This window comes from Hesperophylax consimilis, chromosome 12 (assembly GCF_061612785.1).
Source record: "Hesperophylax consimilis isolate HC1 chromosome 12, BYU_Hcon_1.0, whole genome shotgun sequence".
Lineage (NCBI taxonomy): Eukaryota > Metazoa > Arthropoda > Insecta > Trichoptera > Limnephilidae > Hesperophylax > Hesperophylax consimilis.
In genome coordinates, this window is record NC_142847.1 from 23,407,373 (window position 1) to 23,431,206 (window position 23,834).

General features: G+C 34.6%; 2 protein-coding genes across 2 annotated transcripts; one reads left to right on the forward strand and one right to left on the reverse strand.

The window, feature by feature from the left end:
• Positions 1 to 64: 64 nt before the first annotated feature.
• On the forward strand, positions 65 to 2,515 carry Nubp2 (NUBP iron-sulfur cluster assembly factor 2). The gene is made up of 4 exons (XM_089637784.1): positions 65 to 276; positions 521 to 791; positions 1,312 to 1,483; positions 2,131 to 2,515. Exons 1-4 carry the CDS (start codon positions 160 to 162, stop codon positions 2,366 to 2,368), a joined length of 798 nt encoding a protein of 265 aa, XP_089493910.1. The 5' UTR covers positions 65 to 159; the 3' UTR covers positions 2,369 to 2,515.
• A 394-nt stretch (positions 2,516 to 2,909) lies between these two features.
• cry (circadian regulator cryptochrome) lies at positions 2,910 to 23,682 on the reverse strand. The gene is made up of 13 exons (XM_089637783.1): positions 23,555 to 23,682; positions 21,504 to 21,662; positions 20,267 to 20,413; positions 19,176 to 19,363; positions 13,257 to 13,373; positions 12,937 to 13,076; positions 12,452 to 12,547; positions 11,876 to 11,949; positions 11,422 to 11,548; positions 10,337 to 10,519; positions 9,657 to 9,824; positions 7,507 to 7,630; positions 2,910 to 3,768 (listed from the first exon to the last, which is right to left on the reverse strand). Exons 2-13 carry the CDS (start codon positions 21,631 to 21,633, stop codon positions 3,661 to 3,663), a joined length of 1,602 nt encoding a protein of 533 aa, XP_089493909.1. The 5' UTR covers positions 21,634 to 21,662; positions 23,555 to 23,682; the 3' UTR covers positions 2,910 to 3,660.
• Positions 23,683 to 23,834: the final 152 nt, after the last annotated feature.

A 23,834-nucleotide genomic window follows, 5' to 3' on the forward strand; every position in this document is an offset into this window, starting at 1 on the left:
TATTTATTTACTTCTGACAAAGAAACAAAGATCATAGATAAATTTATTGGTTTCGGACTGTGCTGTCACTGCTGTCGCTCCTGTCATTTTAATTGTCAAGTGTTCGAGTGTTCGCAAAACCTGCACAACTTTTCAAAATATCTTTGTAGTTTTAAATTTATGAAAATGTTGGATAACGTTAAACACATAATCCTGATTTTATCAGGCAAAGGCGGTGTTGGGAAATCAACTGTCAGTTCTCAGCTAGCCTTAACGCTAAAGGAAATGGGACATAAGGTTATTATTGAAACTTCTTTTGATCATTAAACGTTGAAACGATGCATAATTACAATACTTTTGAAGCAACTGCTCTAAACAGTGAAGTTGCACTACTTCTGAAACAATCTTCATCATTATTGGGCCAGGTTACATATTAATTTCCTAAGCTATAGTTTTAGTAATATGCACACTCTTGACTATGTACCGTACTCCGCCTGTGCCGCCGACCTTATTGATTAATATTCATTTTTATAATTTATAGGTTGGTTTACTCGACATTGATTTATGTGGTCCAAGCATTCCATACATTATGAATTTGGAAGGTAGTGATGTCCACCAATGCCCTGAAGGCTGGGTGCCAGTTTACACAGATAAAGACCAAAAGCTGGCTGTAATGTCGATTGGGTTCCTACTTCAAAATCGCAACGACGCCGTTGTGTGGAGAGGCCCTAAGAAAACTGCAATGGTCAAACAATTTCTGGAAGATGTTTATTGGCAGGATCTAGATTATTTAATCATAGATACTCCACCAGGTACAATTTACACACATATTCTCTTATTAAAAAACTCTTCCTCCAGCATGTTTGGGAAAAGAGATCATTAGAATAATGTTCATCACAATATATGCCAATGATGTGCCAACCTGAAGCATTATGACTGTGTCTGACTGTTTTAAATTTTCACTTAGAAACAACATTGGATCATGATCATTGGATTTACTACCTTGGGGAGTCCCGAAATGCCTTCGTTCCTGCTGTGTCCCTCCTATTCCTTATGTTCAGCCATCCATGTTTCTATCTCCCAACATTCCTTTGTTTTGCATTTTTTTTTAAAAGAATGTCTATTTGGTAGTTGACTATAATCCATCCTTGCTAAATATTCTGCCCAACGGAGCCGACCCGGTTTCATGAATGTGGTTATTCACGGCTCTTTAAACAATTGATATAGCTCATCAACAATACTAGTTGAAACTGTTAAATTGATCTGCAACTATTTGTTATGTATGTAAGATTATCATTGCGTGCACCAATCCATATTAATAATTTATTGAAGGAACATCCGATGAGCATATAACAGTAATGGAAAATTTGAAGAAAATAAAATGTGATGGCGCCATATTGGTCACAACACCTCAGCAGGTTGCCATAGAAGACGTGAGGAAAGAGCTTACTTTCTGCAGGAAAACTGGCATCAACCTCATTGGAATCGTAGAAAATATGAGCGGGTAAGATAAATTTGTTTCTGTGTACATTTGTCCACAAATGCATATTGAAAGAACCATTAGGATAATCTTGCAGAGTTTTTTTATTTTTATATCTAGAAAAAAAAAATTATCTAGCTATTTGATAGTCTCTATATTCATTACCCTACCTGTCCTACCTGAGGATATGCCTAAAGATCCACATATCAAAGGCTTGTGTACATTGTGTAGCCGTACACCCCACATGATGGGATAGATTAGTTGAAACGGCCAGCATTTTAAAGGTTAAATAATAGTGATTTAGTTGTGAATATACACTTCCACGCTGCTGCAACATTATCGTTTCATCTGCAACCACTGTATTTGCTTTTCCAAGCTTAGTATTCTATCAACAAATAATTAAATTCGTAGGGAACTGAGAAATTAGTAATAGCAACTCTACAAAAGAAATGGTTGCATGTAAATCTCCATGCCTACAATACTCTTAATCTTTACAATGCTGGAATTTTCAATAAAATCTTCCTATCTTGCAGCTCATTTTGACACAATCTATGTGTTTTAGGGATATTCACCTGGATATATAAGCAACAGCTGAAGAGATCAAGTTAAAAAATGGTCAAGTGGCAAGAATAGGTTTAAAATTTTGTCCCCATCTTTCTTTTGTATTGTAGATTCGTCTGCCCGAACTGCCGAGAATGCACCAACATATTCTCCAGTGGTGGCGGGGAATCCCTGGCCAGCATCTCCAAGATCCCCTTCCTCGGAACTCTGCCCATAGACCCCCGGGTTGGCAAGCTGGCGGGGACAGGAAAGAGCGCCCTTGCGGAACTTCCAGACTCCACCACCGCAAAGGTGTTTGTGGAAATTGTGAATAAATTGACCAAGGCTGATCATAACATGGAGAGTTAACTTTTTGTTGGATACAAATTAATTGTATCTTAGGGAGATTGTAATCATTAAAATGGTTGTTTTTAAAGATTATTTTTAGTTCTTTGTATTTTTGTAATGAAGATATCCAACGTGAGATAAAAAGTGGCATACATTTTGACATTAATATAATATGAGTTCCTACAAATAATAATATTTTATTATAGACTTTTCATTCTTGAAAACTATCTTTCATTGTAGGTGCAAAATTGACCCCTGTATATGAAAGCTATGTAAGCAGCGTTTCCATTATACAAATAGATTGCGCACAGGTTGCAAGTTGCAAGTAACTTGCTTAGTGGAAACCTCTACCTGTGTTGCACATGCAGGTTTCGTGCAAGTGAATTATGACTAGCACGCGAATAGCGCGCTGCGCTGTTTCATCTAAACTCCAGGAAGTCGCAACCATTCGGGACCTAGGCGTAATATTTGATAAAAAACTACTTTCACACCTCATATCGACAGCATTATTTCTTCACCCGCAACGTGTTGGAGTACGCAAGTTCTATATGGAGTCCAACCTACAAAGTTCATATTCAGCAAATAGAGCGGGTTCAAAAACATTTTATGTACCACCTAGCGTATTGTGATAAGCGAGCTCGATCACTTCCTCACTACACCGATAGACTAAATTTCTACAATGTACGCATCCTTGAACAGAGAAGACTAAATATTGATTTAAATTTTCTTTTCAAAATTGTTAATGCTCTAATAAACTGCCCTTTTTTACTCTATCAAATTATGTTCAACGTTCCTAGAATTGGTTCCCGACTTATACATTATATTCCGTTACATATTAAAAAATATAAAACTAAGCTGGGGTATGACTCACCTTTACCGAGAATGTGCCGTTATTTTAACGAGACATATAAAAGTCATTCCATTGATTTGTCAATGTCATCATTGGCCACCTTCAAATCAAACGTAAACAAGACTTAAAGCTACCTATCGTGTTGATCTAAAAAATAATTACTGTTGCTGTTATGAAATGTAAGTGTATGTATGTGTGTATACATGTATGCATGTAGGTGCATGCATGTACATTATTCTTTACTTGCAGTGTTGTGTTCATCAATGTTGTGTTTGTCTGTAATTAGTGATAGTATCAACCAAGTTTAATTAATGTAATTGTATTTCGAGAGCTTTGATATGAATAACTGTTGACAAACCTATGAAATAAAAAAAAAAAAATAAAAAAAAAATATATATAATTTAAAGTAGATGGTTTGGTACACCAGCATTGGAGAAAAGGTTAGATTAGGTTAGGAGGCTGACTAGAAGTCCAAGTCTCCCTCAGCCGGTAGCCACATGAATTGACGAATTTCCTCGTCGCTGGAAGGACAGCAGTGCGGGGGACTGTTCTGAAGGTAGTTCCGCATGTTCTAGAAAGATAAAATTATTGATTAGCATTTCATTGCTTCCTTCATCTCCTTCAGTCAACATTCCAAATAACCTTGCACTCTCCATCATCAAGACTGATGTACAAATATATATATACATATATATATATGTATATATATTTTTTTATATTGTTTATCTTTCTTTTAATTTAAAAAAAAAATAAAAAATAAAATTTAAAATGTCCAAAAATTCATTTTAATTTGATAGTCTGTAGTGAGTAACTACTTAATATAATTATTTAATTCACTAGACACATTATTCTCTCAATTTTGGCAACACTAGCTGCTGTTTTGTGCTGCTTGTAGTTTTATTATCTACTAGCTGTACCCCGCCACGCGTTGCCGTGGCTCAATCTGTCTTTGCAGATAGAGAAACAATAGCACGTATGGCCGAATTACACCTGCCTCACTCGCTCGTTACTCCGTTGAACAACTTATTGGAGAATAGAGGTTCACATCTAGAAGAGACAGTGGGCGAGTTAGTTCGTTGAGATTAGTTTAAAAGGCTGTTGTCATGGTTTTGCCAAGTATGAAAAATAAGTTTTATAACAGCAAATGTCAAAAAAATATTTCTTTCACTGACTGATTCGGCCGAGAACTCGGTAGGTGTTTTCAAATGCAACGTTGTGTCAACATTTCAAAGCAAATAGTGAAGAACTTTCCAAGATTTAAGATTTTAGACAAACGAACATTTACATTTTTATTTATACAGGGTGTATCGGTACATACCCGACAAACTTTAACCAGCTATTCCTTAGCACATTTGGAGTAAAAAATGTTATGGGCACTTTGCTGTCCGGTAACATTTTTTTTTTAAATATAAAAAATTTACTATTCATATTTTCACCACATGTCACCAATGTTTTATCCTTTGTCAAAGTTTGAAAACACGTCTGGCAATATTTTGTTCGAGTTTCGTTGAATAATGTACGTACGTACCTACGTTGGCGCGCTTTTACAATCACAACGAAATGGCACGGCACCATTCGTCTCATTTTTAACTATTATTATTTAGTGTGTACGAAAGATCGAGGACACTTTTTGACACACTTGCTAATAACAGCTGTTGAACACGAGAAACAATGCAAATGACAGTGACGGAGTGTGGATTTTTTATTTATTTTTTGTTTTTAATGGAAAAAAAATGTTACCGCACAGCAAAGCGCCCATAACATTTTTTACTCCAAATGTGCTGAGGAATAGCTGGTTAAAGTTTGTCGGGTACGTGCCGATACACCCTGTATAGATATTTATTAAAATGAATGTTTGTGGGTACAAACATTCATTTTTATAGGGTTATAGACTCAAAACTACTGGACCGATTTCGCTGAAAATTTCAAAGTTTGTTTTTATTCGTATCAGGAGTTGTTAGAGAGAGGTTTGAATGGTAGAAAAAGTTGTGGACGCCAGAGGTAGATTTAACGCATTATCTCTGCACTGGAATGAGATACGGAGAATAAAAGCCGATATAATGTTGTTTTTATGTAGTAATATTGTGGGTATACGAAGACGTGTTCTATGATCAAGTGAAACAAAAACTTATAAAAAGTAAATATATATAAAGAACACAATTTTAAACTTTTTTCCACTTGTTTTTATTTGACCGTGACCGGTTTCAGCCTGTTAAGGCCATCTTCAGACTGGTACAATTTTTGTCTTAAACTAGGGTTTATATACATAGGCAAATTACATTGAGGGGAGGGGTTAACATAATAGGTTGGTTTGAATTATGAGGGGTTTTTCGTGTAATATGATATTTCCCAAATAAGTACCTATTGTTATTAAAATCAAATGAATTTATCTATAGAACTATGATAATTATGCCTATTAGGACTATCAATTTAAGGATTTACCCAACATAAGGTTATCGGCAATCTATTGTGGGGTTAGGTAAAACTTTAATGGATTTTATATAATTCAAATACATATTTAGGATAGGTGACATACTGATTATAATGGATATAGCAGCGGAGATTTAGTAACTGATTCTAATTTTGTGTTCATAACATTGTTGGAGTTTACTTTTTTAGTTAGGCGGGTTATCTCTAATGACTCTAGCCCAGGGGTGCTCAAACATGAACTGCTGGCGATCTACCTCAATATTATTAGATTCCGATCGATCGACTCTGAGAGGCTGCAAGTATGTGTGATGCAGGATTGTCGTCTATGTAGGTAGGGTGTATCGTGGCGCAGGTATAAGTGTATATATAGGGACGTTGCATAATTGCATAGCCACAAATCCACATAGAATTTGGAGGAACGACAGAAATTAGTTCGCAATATGTATTTTTTTTAGTCAAGGTAGGTGGAGGTCTGCACTAAAAAGTCAATGAAAAAACTTATATTTATTCAAAAAGTCGTATCGCCTTCAAGTTACAACTCGGACTGACTTGGACTGACTGACTACTGACTCCCACTATTCTGCTCCCACGGCGCAGTATATATATCGGCACTCAGTGGAAAGGTCCAGAGACAGTGCATACCCGCGCTCCACAGCACGTGGAACTTTCTCAGCTCACAGCGAATACGAAATTTGCCAGCTGTTCCAGAACACTCCGTTCAGTAACTCAGTCCGCTACAAGCTACAAATAAATAGTAAAAAAGAAGGCATGAAAAATAGGAAATTTTTCTCGAGATCGACTCAAAAAGCACTCGCGATCGACCGTTTGAGCACCCCTGCTCTAGCCTATCTAATTTATGACCTTTGTCGCAGGTATGTAAAAATTTTACATCTCTATCCTTGTCAAACGAGTGTTTATTCTCAAGTAAGTGTGCCGCAACATTCGACATTTCGCCTTTGTCATTTACCCAGCTTGAAAAATGTTCTTTTATGCGGGTTTTGAATGATCTACCTGTTTGGCCTATATAGTAAGACGGGCAATTGGCACAGTTGATTTGGTAAACTCCTGAGTTTTCCATTTTATCCCTTTTATCTTTATTATTTATTAGGATTTTACCTAATTTACGAAATACATAATGTTGGCTAGTTGAAACGACGGGATAGAATAATGTTAGGATATATTATTTCCTTTCCAAGCGAATAAAATATATTTTACTATGCTAGGAGCATTTTTAAAGGAAAAAAATCTCACCTTAAGAAAGTATGTTTTTGCCTTGCCCTTAGGCAAAGCCGACATTCAGCAGATAAAATTTTATATTGGCGACAGGCATTTCTGATGCAAGCAGTTAATACTTGGGAATTCTCTTCAATGATGAGCTAAGATAAATATAAGCGTTCAGTACCTGTGTGATAAAAATACAACATGTTTTCACTCAGTGAAAACTTCTCCCCTGGGGCTACGTCTAATGTTTACATGACAAACTAAGTTGTCATATTCTTTATTTTACTTCCTAAATTGCATTATGTTGCGCTACAGCAGTCAGCTGAGTTCAAACAAGTTTTGGAAGAGGATCTTTTTAACCGAGTACAACCTCATGCTAAGAAAGCTTCCGCTTTTGGTACTCAAACAATTGCCGTTCCAGGAAGAACAGATTATAACCGCTAACTTTTTTCATGTATAATGTCGGGAATGTATAGCTTTTTGTCAATGTTGTAAAGCCAAGCATGATGTGTAGTATATAATAATCTATTGACAAATAATAGATTATTATATACTACACATCATGCTTGGCTTTACAATTATTATTATTATTATTGGTCTGATCAGACATGCAGTGAATCAGTTAACAATAGAGAAACATAAATTGAATAGCACAGACCTCCATTGCTGTCCCATTCTTCTGCATGGCGGCCTCGTGGTCCACAATACGGTTGGGATAATCCCGGCCAATCACACACCTGGCCTTCTCTTGCACATCAATAGGAGCCTTCCATGGTTCGTAACTTCGAATTAAAAATCGGTTATTTTACAAAACACAAAGATATTATGAAATTTACAGTGCATTAACGATAAGAAGAAAACAACTTTACTATTTTTGTTCATTAGAAAAAAAATAACCCATCAACTTAACACATTACAAAGGAAAATAATGTGTGGGTATGTTACAATGGAAAAAAAAAACAGTGCAATATATAAAGCATAATATGGTACTACGCACCAATAAAAAAAGATAACAGTATGTAATTTTGTTATTACAGGAAAAAAATCAATATTATGCTAACTATATGTATGTATTACCAAGAAAAGAAAGCCACGCGTAAAATATATTAAGCTCGTAGGTATTACAACTGACAAATTTTGTCCCAATTGTGATGGACAACACTAGTTAAGCTCTTAATTATGATCCCACAGGGATGGGCGACTTACTGAAATATGTGAGCATGAAGGTACTACGTAAGCAACTCCCCCCGCACTTTCGATATACCGGTTCTCTTACAAAAAACATCTTTGATTTATTTTTTGTCAGGATTTTTTTCAAAAACAAAGTCACGCCATGTTGTGGCTTGCAATATTTGTAAATAATATAGTAAAATTTTACATTTTCTGCCAACAAAAGTTTTCCAGTGATTTGCAGGAACCGGTTAGTAATAACTAGACATCGGATTATATGCATTTGCATATTTGCATATGCAAATGCATATAACTCTCTAATTACGACGTTAATGCATATTTCAGCCTTTTTTCCCAAATCGTGCATATTTCGTTTAATAGCGGAAGGTATCATCTGATGAAAAAATCTGCATGTTTGTTTCTGATGCTGCGCCATACATGGTGAAAGCTGGCCAAACCTTTTTATCCAAATTTACTACACATTACCTGCATAGCTCACGGGTTTCATCGCCTTGTAGAAGAGATACGGCAAGAGTATGGGAATGTTAATAAATTGATTTCCTCTCCGTCGCGTGTGCAGTCTTATAAAGAGCAATTGCCAAATCTAGCATTGCCGCCAGAACCCATAATTACTCGATGGGGTACTTGGCTAAAGGCAGTATTATTCTATGCTGAAATTTTTGAGGCCGTATAACAAGTAGTTGGGCAATTTGACAGTTCTGAGGCCATTGCAATTCATTCAAGCAAGCTAGCATTTGAAGACGCATCCATTAAACAGAATATCGCCCTCATCTCAACACATTTCCACAAGTTACCAGATACCATAAAAAATTGGAAACAAAAAACCTTCCTCTAATTAAAGCAATAGAAATACTGGAAACAATGATCGAACTCGCCAACGCCCTTCCTAATTCAATATCAGAAAAGATTTGTAAAAAGTTAGAATCTATTTTGCTTAAAAACCCGAGTCTTGAAGATATGAAGAACATTAATGCCTACATCAACGGCACAGGTCATACCCTGCCTAAGCAGATATCTCCAGAAATGGCGCCAAATTTTAAATTTTGTCCAATGACGTCAGTTGACGTAGAGAGGTCGTTTTCGGCGTACAAATTAATACTGCGTGACAAACGTCACAAATTTGAGCTCGAAAATTTGGAAAAATACGGGTTGTTTCGGAGAATTTGAACAATTCATCAAATTTCAACGTTCATTTACGGGTTCTGTGAAAGTCCTATTCTAATTCTGTTATTATATCATTATAGGCTAGTTGCTTGACAGAACTGAAATAAAAACAGAGCTTAAAAATATCTTTCACAGAACTTGAAAATTAACTTTGAAATTTGAAGAATTGTTCAAGTTCTCCGAAACAACCCGTCCAGTTGTATATTGTCACAAAAACTATGCATAATTTTAAGAATATTTCGCTGTTTTTGTACGGTCTTTAATTAAAATATATCAAAATATAAATGGTTTTTTGATTTTGCATTGTGCATATTTTGGGCAAATCAAGAGTTTTTAGTGCATATTTCGGCCCTTTTTAGTGCATATTTGCATGCATATTTCGGCACTTTGTTAGTGCATATAATCCGATGTCTAGTAATAACATAACTAAATATTGTAAAAAAACATTCTTACATGTACTTGGCCGGCATATTGCGGAGTTCGGGTATATAACGGCAGACATACTCGCCACTGGGGTCGAGCCTGCGGCCCAGCTGCACGGGGCAGGCACAGGCTGAGCTATCCAGGAGCTTCTCAAATGCGGAGCTGGACATCCACATCCAGTTGCCTGCGCAGACGGACCTGCGCAAGAAACATAAGCTCAAATTTATGAAATACTTAGTTACGATAGCCACAGATGATGTTTATGTCAAATTCTGCAACACTACAATTCACATTCTTTTTCTTGAACAAGTAAAAAAATTAGATATTCTAACATCGATTTATGAGTTACAGCTTCTATTTTACCCATAGAAAATAGAAACAAAAAAGATATGGCATGGAATGACAGACTGCCGCCGAGTTACAATCAAACTGCACGGTCTATCAAAGCGACAGAGCTAACAAAAACTTTGCCTTTAGTCTGTAGGTACAAACAAAGTCACGGCGCCACTGTGTGTGTGGATGCGATTTTCATTTGCAGTAGTAGGATGAACTATGTTGGTGACATTTTTGTGCATACGGTTTCAAACTAACAATGCTTCATGGTCAAACTCCCATGTTTTTATTATCTATGATGCTAACCCATACAACCCCATGCGCCTATCTGTCTCTGCTGTATGCACCAAAGCACACAATAGATACAAAATGATTACCAGTCAGCATCCAGCAGGTACTTGAGGAAGTGCTTCAGACCATGCTCCCAGGAGAGCCAGAGCGCCCCTCGAGTGAGGAAGGAGGCCACAGCATTGCGGGCCGAGTGGTGCAGCCAGCCTTCAAGCTGCAGTTGCCTCATAGCCGCGTCGATGAAGGGGAATCCTGTCTTGCCAGCCACCCATCTATCCAAATAACAAATTATAAGGATTTAGAAGCAATAGTTATTGACTTGCTCAGGTTGCTGGAAAATTAATCAAATTGATTTGAATGACTCAGTAAAAACTATTCATAGAAAGCTGAGTCTTGGCATAAGCCAAGATGGCTTCTGATAAGCATAATATTTTCATGGGAAAAAAGATTAAAACTTATTTAAAATTGTTGACAGGCATAACATCGTTACAGAGTGAAAAATCACTATGGTCACTAACTAAAAAATTGACAGTTTTGAGAAAATGGGTTTTTAGTGGTTGCATTTTTAAATGTCCATTTAAGGGCGATAATTAATTTTTTATAATTATGGTTTCATTTAATAGTTTTTTTGTATATATTAATTGCACAATCGGATCTTTAAATTACTGAAGTACAAAAAAAAATTCATTGATTTTCCACAATACTAGTTTTATGTTTAAATATTAGTGATTTTTGTGGGAAAAGTCACAAAGTGATTTTTTATTGTTTTTTAGAAAAGAGATGAATTTTTGCGAAATAAGCAGGGGAGTATGATAACTAAATAGCTTGTTTATGTAATCTATATGTTTAATTAAGTTGGTTGGTAACATAGTGCGGAAAATCTGTGAAGTTATCTCGGTAAATAGGTCAAATAATATATTTGAATACTAAGTGGATAGTATGTATGTATATGCGATAAATATCTAAGAGTTAGTGACATAAACCGATTTAGGGATTTTTCACGCGATTATAGACTTTTCCCACAGAAGCAGTGTTAAAAATTAATACTTTGACAAATCTGGCTCATTTTTACCAAAAATGTTAGTGACTATTCACTCTACGGCGATAATAATCTAGTTGTTTAATAATTTCACATATTGCAGTCATATTGAAATACAATAAAGGAAAACATTACTTTTCAATAATTGTTGGCGCAGGCTCTGACCAGGGAATACTTAAGCAAATGGGATTGTTCCACATCTGTCCAAAGTTTGCATTGTTCACACTCATTGTGTAGAAGTACTCACGCCAGATTAGTTGTCCTGTTACAAAATTAAAAATACTTGTTTTAGATTAGGTCAGTTATCCTGTTCAAAATAAAGGGTAAATTGTATGTTTAATTTAAAAGCCCAGCTACACTACTCGCGAAGTTGATCGAAGTTGACCGAATACGATAGTGTGGGCACGAACTTCACTTCGCTTCGGGCAACTTTGCTTCGCTTACTTCAGTTACTCGCGAAGTTGCACGAGTGTGGGCACGCACTTCTAACTTCGGCTAACTTCGTCGAGGACTTCGTCGAAGCGTCGAAGCGAGTAGTGTAGCTGACGCTTAATAAAACAAGTAACTAATGATAAAATTCAAAGCTTACCTGTTATGTGGGGAGTTGATGTCAAGTATCCGCCATGGACTTGGGTAAAAATATCATGGATACACCAATAGAACCTGTAAAATATCATGGATACACCAATAGAACCTGTAAACTATCATGGATACACCAGTAGAACCTGTAAAATATCATGGATACACCAATAGAACCTGTAAAATATCATGGATACACCAATAGAACCTGTAAAATATCATGGATACACCAGTAGAACCTGTAAAATATCATGGATACACCAATAGAACCTGTAAAATATCATGGATACACCGATAGAACCTGTCAAACGAATGAGTTAGTTTTATTTTGAACTAGCTGAAGTATCCAGTGTTGCTCGTGCTTCATTCTGCTTTATGGGTTGGAAAAAGGGGATGGGGTGGTTTTTTGAAATCTCATGTAGACCTTTATCTTGTTTCGAAGGTCAAGTGTGTAAAATTTCATCAATCTTGAAACGAAATTTCAGATTTGTACAAAGCAAAAACCCACACACACTCTTTATATTATATTTATATATTTAGCATTATGTACCTAAAAATATATTGCTTTGAATAATTATATGCCAACCTTCTAACGGAGAGACATCCAAACCTTAGCGCAGGACTAAGACTAACAGGGGGGCCAAGAAGGTCAGGGCTCGAATGAGTCGGAAGACATGAACCTCTGGGAATTAAATAAAACATTCATTATTTTGAATACATAACTTTCGTATTTTATGAAACCTCAAACCTGTGTTTAATTTGAACTGTGTGCAACCAGAACAAGTTTCGTCACCCGGTTGGGCAATGCTATGAGGTAGATTAAAAAGGGGCTGCAGGAAAGATGTGGGTTTTAAAGAGAGCTGGATTAATTGAATCATCCTTCATCATTTAATTGAGGAAAGATTAATGTCAGTAGCTCATTTCACATGCGTGACGTTTTAAATAAGAACTTAACTATTTCGTTAGTATTTTTTGTATACATAAAGGAAATATAAATAGATTGTGTGTAACTAATTTTGTAAAAAAATATCACCACATTAAAGTTAAAATCATAATGTTATTCACACGCACTTTATGAAAGCTTCCTTTTCGACTTGAAGTCGACTGTTAAGCATTAGCAAAGCTGTTGTTTCTCCTCCTTTCCATCTGATCATTGGGATTTCTCCGGGACCAGTTTCTGGATAAATATCAAAATCTTCAGGTTTTGGGGTCTGCAAAGAAAGTAGGTGAGTTTATTATCATATCAAAAGTTAAATATTTAGCAGATAATTTACTATTCAAAACCAAAAAAAAAACATTAGAATCAATAGGTACACAAAGAAAAAAATAATCGAGTTCATTCGGCCCATTTTGATGAACCTGTCGAAATGATAATCCTTGTTTTTACTTACACTGTCAAACATTTGGAATATTTCCCGCATGCATTGTGGTATTTTGCCGAATTTCACATTAGAAAAATCAATATCTTCCGCTGGCCGGGGTGGAAGGCCAATAGTCTCGACTGTGTGCTGAAAAAAAAAAAGATTATATTATATTTTTCTTAAAACATTAATAAAAATATTTGTTTTGCCAAGTTTCTGTATACACATTGATTATACATTCCATATTATTATAAATCATATCATGGGCGTTAGCAACTGCCCCTCCCCCCCCCCCCCTAGACAAATTGGTGAACAAAAAAAAAGTAAAACAGGATGGTCGTAACTCGCGCCAAAATTACAAATCTATTATTTTTACAATAAATAAGTCAAGTTTAGTGCCAGATGTGTGTAATGTCTGTACATTACACCTCATCTTGGTTAGGGCTGAACTTCCGCCTGCGTAAAGTCCCAAGCTCGGGGTGGGGGCCCCGGCCAGGATCCGATGATTTTTATTTAATTTTTTAATATTAACTCCCGATAGGAAATAAGTTCCTTAAGTCATAATATGTAGTTTTTGGGGATGCTTTGAAAATGGTACACATTGAGGACACAGAACTATCAAATAATATATCAAATTTTTCATAGGGCCCCAAAGTCAGAGGGGGCCCCGGCTAGGCTTCAAAATGATACACATTGAGGAAGTGGAAAATGTTGCTTTTACAATGATGAAGGACTTAGCTAGCAGCGGTTGGAAGTCGCAATGCCTGAATGTTGTTTTAAAGGTTTCCGTTTACATACTGTATAAGTACTAAAGTATTTTCGGCTAAATATTGTTGGGATACCGACTCTCCAAAACTAAAATATTTATCATATAATTTTACACGCTTCCACCAGAATTTTTTTTACCTGCGGTGCTTTTTCCGTGTCATTGTGAATGTTACAACGCATATTCCATTCTCTTCAGCCACACCGCATACCTACCCCGATTGGCAATACCATGGAAAAAATTTGACCTGTGGCACTTTTTTTGTGTTTTTGTGAATGTAATTCATATTAAGTGTTAATCTCAAGTGACATACCAGGTAAGTATTGTACTGTATATTATCTCCATAAATAGTTAGTAATAACATAGATCACTGTAGAAATGTAATATAAATTTGTACAGCGCCCTTGAGGTGATTTTGCACAAAAATGGCGCTATACAAGTCATCAAAATATAATTATTATTCCACTCTCTTCAACTACACCACATGCCTACCCCAAAGGGATGCAGTGAAAATAATTTGACCTGCGGCGCTTTTCTGTGTCTTTGGGATTTGTAAGTAAATTTCCACTTCCTTCAGTTGGGGGTGTCATAATTCCACTGGGCTCAAATATTATTTAGGATTGGGGACTAATGTGCGGTATTTGCAATCGTTTTTATATCTGTGTAGGTAATCTACACATAAAAAACATTTGTTTAATTTTTATTTGACTTTACCAAATGCAAAATAATATTTTGGGACCCTTCATAGCTTAACCCTGTTTATAACCCCTAGCAAAACCGGGAACACGTCTGCTTGTACGAAAATATTTCTAGTTTAATCTGACAACGTCTTTGTTCTTTTCTGTAAGCTCTATAAAAATTTAAGCTTACCCCACCCATAAATTAACCACTCAATAGATTAATAATCCTGCCCTTTTTGTATGAAACAAACTGGTCCTCTATTAAACCATAGATATGCCAATATTTAGACACATTTTATAAAAGCTATTATTATTATCAGCTCTGTATTGTTTTTGTTAAGTTATGTTTATGTTATACCCATGTTATGTTATGTTTATGATAGGTTTATTTATTATTTATTTATTTAACGCCCATAGGGCTTTTACATGGTTGGTAGTATAATTTTAATTTGACAGATACTTTGAAACATAAAAAATAAGAATTAAATTACATTTGATAAAAGCTATGCAACAAGTCATACAAACACAAGAAACCAAAACAGAAAATTACAGCTATTTGTAGGTTTACATGATGTGTTTAGGAGTATTGTTGAAATAAATGTTTTAAATGATCCACAAAACTTGCCAAGTTGGTATTGAATATGTCAACATCACCCAAGTAATGATTTCCCATGGTGTGAAGTCGTTGTATCGGAGAGTGGGCAATGTAGTTACCAGAGATGTGCAAAATGGGTACCCAAAACCATTTGAAATGCAAAATGGAAATGGGTCAAAACTTTTACATTTGAAAATGGAAAATGCAAAATGGTTTTTAGAAAAGCATTTCAAATGCAAAATGCAAAATACCTATTTTCAAAATGCATTGAAAATGCAAAATGGTTTCTCAGGTTTAAAATAATTATTGAAATTTTAAACAACTTTGTCATTTAATAATGGACATCAATGTAGAACAACTTGTGGAATAACAAATCATGCATACTGATATGTACTGTGTAAAAAACAATTGAATTTGAGTGGAATATAATATAATCTATTATTAACTAAATATTGTCATTTTTAATGATTTTTTCCTAGGGCCATCATCATTCATGTAGTAACTCTCTAATGAGGGGACATCCACCAGTGAACAATAAAGAAATACAGGACAGTAAGACAATCAGACAATATAAAATGTTGTTTTCTAGTGCGCACCCATTATTTGACCATAGATTGTCACAGAAAACTCCAAGCAGGCGCACTAGAAAACCCACAGATAATATAATACAACTTTGAGAACACCAATATATATTCTATATTATGTAGGTATTATGTAGCCTTAGGCATTATTAGATTTTAGATGTACGAGCTTCTCAAAAACATCATCACTCATCTTTCTTCTATGAGGTCTCATGATTATACCTCCATTTGAAAAGAGACATTCAACTGGTGCTGAACTCGGAAGACAAGTATTGCATTTGATGTTTCAAAATCGGTTCTTTTGTCTTGAAGGTATTGCAAGGCTTCTAAATCCGGAGTTCCTGCTGTTGCTGCGGAAGAATCAGATGAATCTTCATTATCTTCGAAAAAAATAAGATTCATCTTGTACAAAACTATTAGTTCCACTTTGTGGATTTACATAACATTTTTGGTACTTTCTTTTAATTTCCTTATTTGTAGTAAAAACACTGAACGGACTCTGTCCTTCTATTCTTTAGGTGTCCACTTCATTTTAAAAAATGGATGTGACACTGTAGCGCAAATTTTACTTGTAGTACTCGTAGCGACCATGCTTCCTTTTAAAACCTTTGAACAAGTTGATTAAGTGGCGGAAACATTTCCATTCTCAATGCTGCCAATGATGGTAATATCTTTGAAGCAAATACTTCATATTTGTGGCCATGTATTGATATCTCTCACATCCCTTTTTTTTGAAAATTTTTTTTGGTTAAAATGCAGTTCGAACATATATTTATATAATGAAATAAGATAAGCAATGCCATACAAATTATCCATCTAAATCCATCTTCACTTGTATATTCTTAAACTACTGAATATACTAACATAGCATTCTACAATTCTAGCATAATATATTGGTTTTCTTCAGGAAGCGTGCATAGGTAGATAGTTTGATATGAGATATAATAATATTAATTACAGTACTTACATGATTTTAAATTCAAAAACACCACGACCACAGGTTATGAAACCATTGAAAACACCAAAAATTTGCGCGGGAGAATGTTAAAAAAAAAAAGAAACTGCTATCTAAAATTTAATATTACAGCGTCATGGCCCCGTGTTCACTATTTGAATCTGTATTTTTTAATGGCATCACTTAATTGCCAGGGCTCCTACCAGGTAGCTTGACAGACGTAAATTATCTCTCATAGCGAGGTTGAGGACCGACTGATATACTGGGCCTATGATGAAAAGATGAATGGAGATAACAGGAAGAATGTTGCAAAAAAGCATTTAAAATGGAAAATGCATTGAGAAAAGCATTTAAAATGCAAAATGCAAAATGGTTTTTAGAAAAGCATTTAAAATGCAAAATGGAGAATACCCATTTTGCATTTTGCATTTCCATTTGAAATGGATTTATTTGAAATAAAGCACATCTCTGGTAGTTACGCTTATGTGTGCTGCTGTAGAATATTGTATTTTGTCGTGTTGTTACTGTGGGTGTATGTATGTTTATAAGTTACAGGAGTTCACAACAGTCGAATTTAGAGTTAAGTATTTTGAATAAGAACGTTAAATCGTTTATTTTGCGTCTATCTTCTAATATATGTATTTTTAGAGTATTTAATAAGAAATTGTATTTTAAGTCTTCGACAGGGATATTTAATTTAAAATTTATAAAACGTAGAAATTTTTTTTGTATTCGCTCAATGTTGTTAATGTGAATTTTGTAAGATGGAGACCAAACTACTGAGTTATATTCAATTAGACTTCTTACTAGAGATACATATAATAGTTTAATGGCTTGTAAAGAATTAAAGTTTTTAGTTGTTCTTAATACGAAGCCTAGTGTTTTCATACCTTTGTTCACAATTTGATGGATATGATTGGTGAAACTTAGTTTTTCGTCAAAATGTTTATGTTTATGATATGTTATGTTCATGTTATGTGTATGTAATGTTATGATATGTTTATGTTATGTTCATGGTATGTTTGTGTGATGTTTATCTTTATGTTTTATAATCACATTTATTTACTCCCATATGCTGTATTTGTTTATAAGATTGCCAATTTCATAGTTCTGTTTTAAAAAAAACGCTACTAGTTTTAGAAAAATCTTTGGTTAAATAACGAAAAACGCCCACTTATATTGTACACAGATTCCTATTTTTATAAATTTTGTGATAACCTACTGTTACCATCTCTGTAACGTTTATGTTAAGTATGTTATGTTATGTTTATGCTATGTTATGTTTGTTTTAGGTTTATTTATGTTACGTTATGTTATGTTTATGATGTGCAATCAATTATATTCTGTAATTTGTTGATAAGAAAAAATGTTAATTGTTTATGGCCAAGATCACCCCTAATGGGTGAAATCCAAAATAAAGAATAATAAAAATAAAAGCTATTCGTCTTCGCCACACATCATCGACGAGGATAGAGGAAACTCAAAAAAGGCGCGATCATAGACAATATAATTCTCATTCGTAGCATACCCCATTCATTGGCCTAAAATATAAAAAAATAGAAACTAAAAAGAAAGAAAAGAAAAATTAAAAACTCAGTTACAGTATTTTTATTTCATCAAGACAATAAATAGATAACAATCTTTAATGAATAAAGTTGAACTATGGAATTATACCTTGTACAATAAAGAAATACGCAGACAATCCTGGCGGGAATACGGATACGGTCGGAAAAAAAATAGATTCCATTCTGCAGTCAAGTTAAGTTTAGACTGTTACAAATTAGAACCAAACAGAGAGTTTTTTTGGTTACAATCAAAGTCCTATTTTGTGGTCGGCATTGTCAATAGGCAATTTCTCAACAAACCACTCGGTATTTTGCTTCCGATTGAGAAATAAGAGTCACAAACTGACGGTCGGACACCTCGCTATTATCGGGTATTCAATATATTCCAATCTGCTCCACGACCCTTTCCGAAACAGACTCCTTGCAACTTAAATATGTTGGAAACTTATGTCGAATTGAATTGAAATCTGTACAGCCTTTAACACCATACTGAACTTTAGGAATCGACATTTTCAGCAGATAAGATATTCAAAATATTCACATTGACTTTTACATCGGCGTCGGGACCACAACAAAAAAAGCACAAGAAAGGACAAGACATAAAAATAAAAGATTTCAAACCACCATAGATAATAAAAAAGGCTGTTAGTAATTGATCTAAAGATGGCTGCCATTTTCTGCTCAATTTTAAATTTAATTTTGATTTCCTTTAGGGAATTACCAAGGCTGGTAGTACTTGACGTCAAGATGGCCACTATCAAAATATATTTCACATAGAAAAACAGATAATTATTATAAAATAATTACCAGAAACATTTGGTACGTTAGCGGTGGTATCCCTCCATTGGCCTCGATGACAGAGGCGGGGTTCCACAAGGTGTGCGAGACATGCTCCGTGCAATGGACACCGATGTCTCTGCAGAGGGCCTTCACTGAGTTATCTCTGGGCAGCCATACTGGCTCGCAGTCCTGCTCGAAAGCCAGCTGACTGATACCTAAGTTATTAAAAAAATAACTATTTTATTACTACAAAGAAAAAATAGTTACAAATTTACGAATTTAATATTCTTGGGAATGTACATAGAATAAATAATAAGACAAGAAGTACCTTGTGGGCGTGTTTCGTGATCCAAATTTAAACTCAATTTGGGCCTGTATTTCCATACAAAACTGTGTTGCACCAAGATCACGAAACTCAAATTGGATAGTGATATACAATTTCAGGCAACAGAGACAGACCACACGCAAAATGGGTTGGAACCAAAAGGTATTAAGTCAGTGGCACATTTGTTTCCATTCAAATTTACAAATAATAAATTTCAAGGTTCTTCTAGTTTTCTTCTTTATTCTATGGAGATGTATTATTTAATCAAAGGAATATTAATACAATTTTAACAAAGCAAAGGTTACTACCCAGCTGTGTTTTTATTTATTTTTCTTAAAATATTGCATAAAGTGTCAGCTGTGTGTAAATATTGCATGAAATTTCAGCTGTATGTAAATATTGAATAGTTTCAGCTTGTGTTTATCTTTTTTCTTATTTAACGATTGAAAAATATGGAACAGACAATAACAAAGAATTCAGACATAGTTAAATAATTATATTCAAAGCTCCACAGCTCACGGTAGAAATGATGCTATTGGCTGAAAACAGTTAGCAACCCAGAAATTTCAGACAATAAAAAATGTGCAAATTTCTCGATACCAGAGCTTCATTTCACTGCTCACTTATCATATAAGTAAAAAATAGTTTGCTTACATCATTATTATAAAATAAGTTAAAAATATGCTTTGCTTGTGGCCTATCATAAGAATAATTCTAAAATAAGACCATAAATATTTAATCATACTCAATTTTAATAAAGATGTCAAATGTGATGATTTATTTCCAAGCTTACCAAATTCTTCCCAAAGTCTCCGGATGAGAATATTGGGTTTCCCACGGAACAAGAGCAGCCTGCCACCGACCTGCTTAAGCTGGTTATCCAGGTCGTTGAGAGACTCCAGGAGAAAGCGCATGCGGTTGTAGCCTACCAAATTTGTTCCTGGAAAACATACTAATCACATTAAAATGGATTTGAGCTAATTTCCACGGCGCCCACTAACTAGCTACACATTATGTTATTTCTTAATATTCTAATTCCACATATTTGTGTGTAAATATTACTACTAACATAATTTTCCAATCTCAAACTACTCCTTACTCGATGCATAATATTATCCTATAAAAATACTTTTTAAAAATATAATAAATATTTTGCTGATTTGCAATGTGCCGCTTTTGTGAAAAATCCCCCCAAGGGCGCTGTACAAATAAATATATACAATGCATGTATTTTTATTTTCTTTTAGTTTTCATAGTTTTGAGCATTTTATCTCACGCCTCAAAAGGAGATTCTTACTGCCATGAGCCAGTGGAACTACGCCAAACTGAGTCAAACTGCGCCTGGCGCTAGAAAAAACGTCAAGGGCGCTGTATTAGGTGTTATAAGCACCTTGGCACATTGTTTCCTTGGCGGCTTGGCAAGTTGGCGCCCAAGTGGACTGCTCCAATTGCGCTTGCACAAGGCCGGCCCTGTATGCCACCCCAATTTGGGGAATATGTGAGGTTTTAGGTTAAATAAAGTGGAGTACGGGAATGAAAAAGGAAAGATGAAGGTTGGGAAGCATTTGGATATTCAGATCTAGTTACTAAACATTGCTAAGCAACGTTTGATTCTGAATGAGCAATACTGAAAATATCTTCCATTCTGAAACAAGGTGCAAATATATACAGAAATAATTCTTTTAACCACTTAAAATCCACTAATTTATTGTTCCAAGAAATGTGTTAAAACCTTTGCATTTAAGCAATCCATCATTATCATTTCACGAGTAACAACTTTTTATCCGCTATAGCGATAGCGTATTAAAAGTAAAGTATTGAGCGATAGAGATTTCCGGTACTGAAACATATAAACTGCTTAGTGTGGTTTAAAGCCCTCTTATCCTGTGTTTTTAGGTTTAATAAAAAGATTATATTAATTTAAATTCATAAAAATCACCTACCCACAGCTATCCAAATTTGGGTAGCCTAAAAATATTCTCAGATACTTTCATTATGTATGTTTTTATTTGACTACTGTATTGTATTACCTGCAGTTTCACCATCGAAAATGAAGATAGGATAGAAAGGTTTGGTTCTATCTTGCAGAGCATAAAGCAAGGCCGGGTTGTCATGGAGGCGGAGTCCATGTCGGAACCACAGCACACTGCCACCGGCCATAGCTGAACTGCTTTTAGAGACTTCTTAACCTAGAAACATCAAGTCAAATATGAAAAAAAATTGCGTTTGTGATGAATGAAAAATAATTTTAATGAACAACGAATTATTAAAAGCAATAATTAGTCGGCCGAAATATCAATACAAATTAAAAATATCTCCCGAGTAAAAATAAATGCCGCCGACGGGAATTGAACCCGCACCTTCTGATGTCTGGTCAGATGCTCTGGACCACTGAGCAACTTCGGCTTATTTCCAACAAGCCAAATAATTCAATATGTACTAGTACTTCAATCAACAATTACTGCTTATTATTTTTTTTTTTTCACCTCTTAACAACCAACTTTATTTTTGTAGGAAAGGCTTTGTAAGTGTTAAATTTTCCACTAGATGGCTTCGAGACATATTATATCTACATTTTTGGTGAAATATTATGAGCAATAATTAGTCGCACGAAATATCAATACAAATTGAAAATATCTCCCGACTAAAAATAAATACCGCCGACGTGAATTGAACCCGTATTTTCTAATGTCCGGTCAGATGCTCTGGAACACTGAGCTCAGTTACCAGTTATTAGTTATCCTTTGTGCTATGCATAAAAACCTTGTCTTATAAACATTAGTTAATCATTAAAAAAATAATAATTTTAAAGAAGTTTCGTTAAATCGGATTCGCGGTTTTGATTAATTATCACTGTACTTAATTCAATGTTAACCCTTTCATAAAACTACAAAACAGCACAATTTTTATCTGTTCAACCTGTTGTGCGCCGCAGTAGCAGACAGGTATGTTAGCTAAGCTATTCTGGGTAAAAAATCTCATGGTGGATTATATATTATTTTTATGAATAATAACAACGGTACAATTTACAAAATTATCCATTTTATTGAACAGTTTTGTGAAAATTCGTTTTTAATTAAATCACTTTACATAATTATTTTTCTGAATAAACGTGTTATATTTTTATTTTAATGAATGTGAAATAGTGCCGTAAAAGGATATTTACGTAATTAAGATAAAAATACATTTTAAATCTTGAGGATTATGAAAATCAACCACGAAATACATACAAACATTCTTGAGGAATACAAATTTCAAACATGAGAATTAGCAATCTCAATCTTATGGTTTTCCAGTACCAATCTTGAGGATTAACAATCTCAATTTTGAGGATAACTAACGTGGGGAATACAAAATTGAACCTGAAGGCTTACAAATTTACTTGTCTCAACAATAAGTTTGTTAATCTTAATCATGAGAATTACAAATCTCAATCTAAACATATTTATTCAAACATAAGCATTCCACCATATTTTTTTTAATTTTCACGGTCACATTTGTCTCGGGACACACTCCTTGCTTCATTCGCATTCACATACTCTTCTGTTTTCTGACTCGACTCAAGTATTTGATTCTTCTACCATAAACTTTTTTTACTTTACATTCCTTTCTACGTCCATCACACTAAATACCAGAACTTGAATAGTCCTTTCAGTCCTTGAAAATTAACTGTGAAATTTTATGAATTGTTCAAATTTCAACGATTCATCAAATTTTTACGTACATTTTCGGGTTCCGTGAAGTCCTATTCAAGTTCTGTTATTGTATAAAGTAACTGGCCTTTAATGATAGGCCAGTTATTTTACAGAACCGAAATAATAACAGAACTTGAAAATTAGCTGTGAAATTTGAAGAACTGTTCAAATTCTCTGAAACAACCCGTCCCAAGCCTAAATTGTATTACGAAAAATTGTAATGATAAATTTATGTAAAGCAAACAGGATGTGTAAATACATACTTCAATACAAATTGTAATGGCATAGTATATGTACGATTTATTTATTTCAATAGAAATTAATAAAATAATTTAATAAAAACAATATAGTAATATAAAATTGTAATGCTAAAGTAGCTAACTCACTTGTCAATTCCAATGATTGGGACAACCAACAACCGTTCAACTCAAGAAAACATTGCAAATGTTCAACTGGGCAAGAATTACCTACGTAGGTACTGCAGTACCTGCCTCAAGCCTCACCTCTCTTCCTTATTATGAAACGCAATATGATTTGACACAGATGTGTTGGTGTGTGGGAGATTGAGAGTGGAGGGGGAGGGGGGGGGGGGGTTACACGAGAAGGTACCAGGGGCGTACCCTACCTCTTTTTTTTAAATGATTAATGCGATTTTCCAGAATGTTT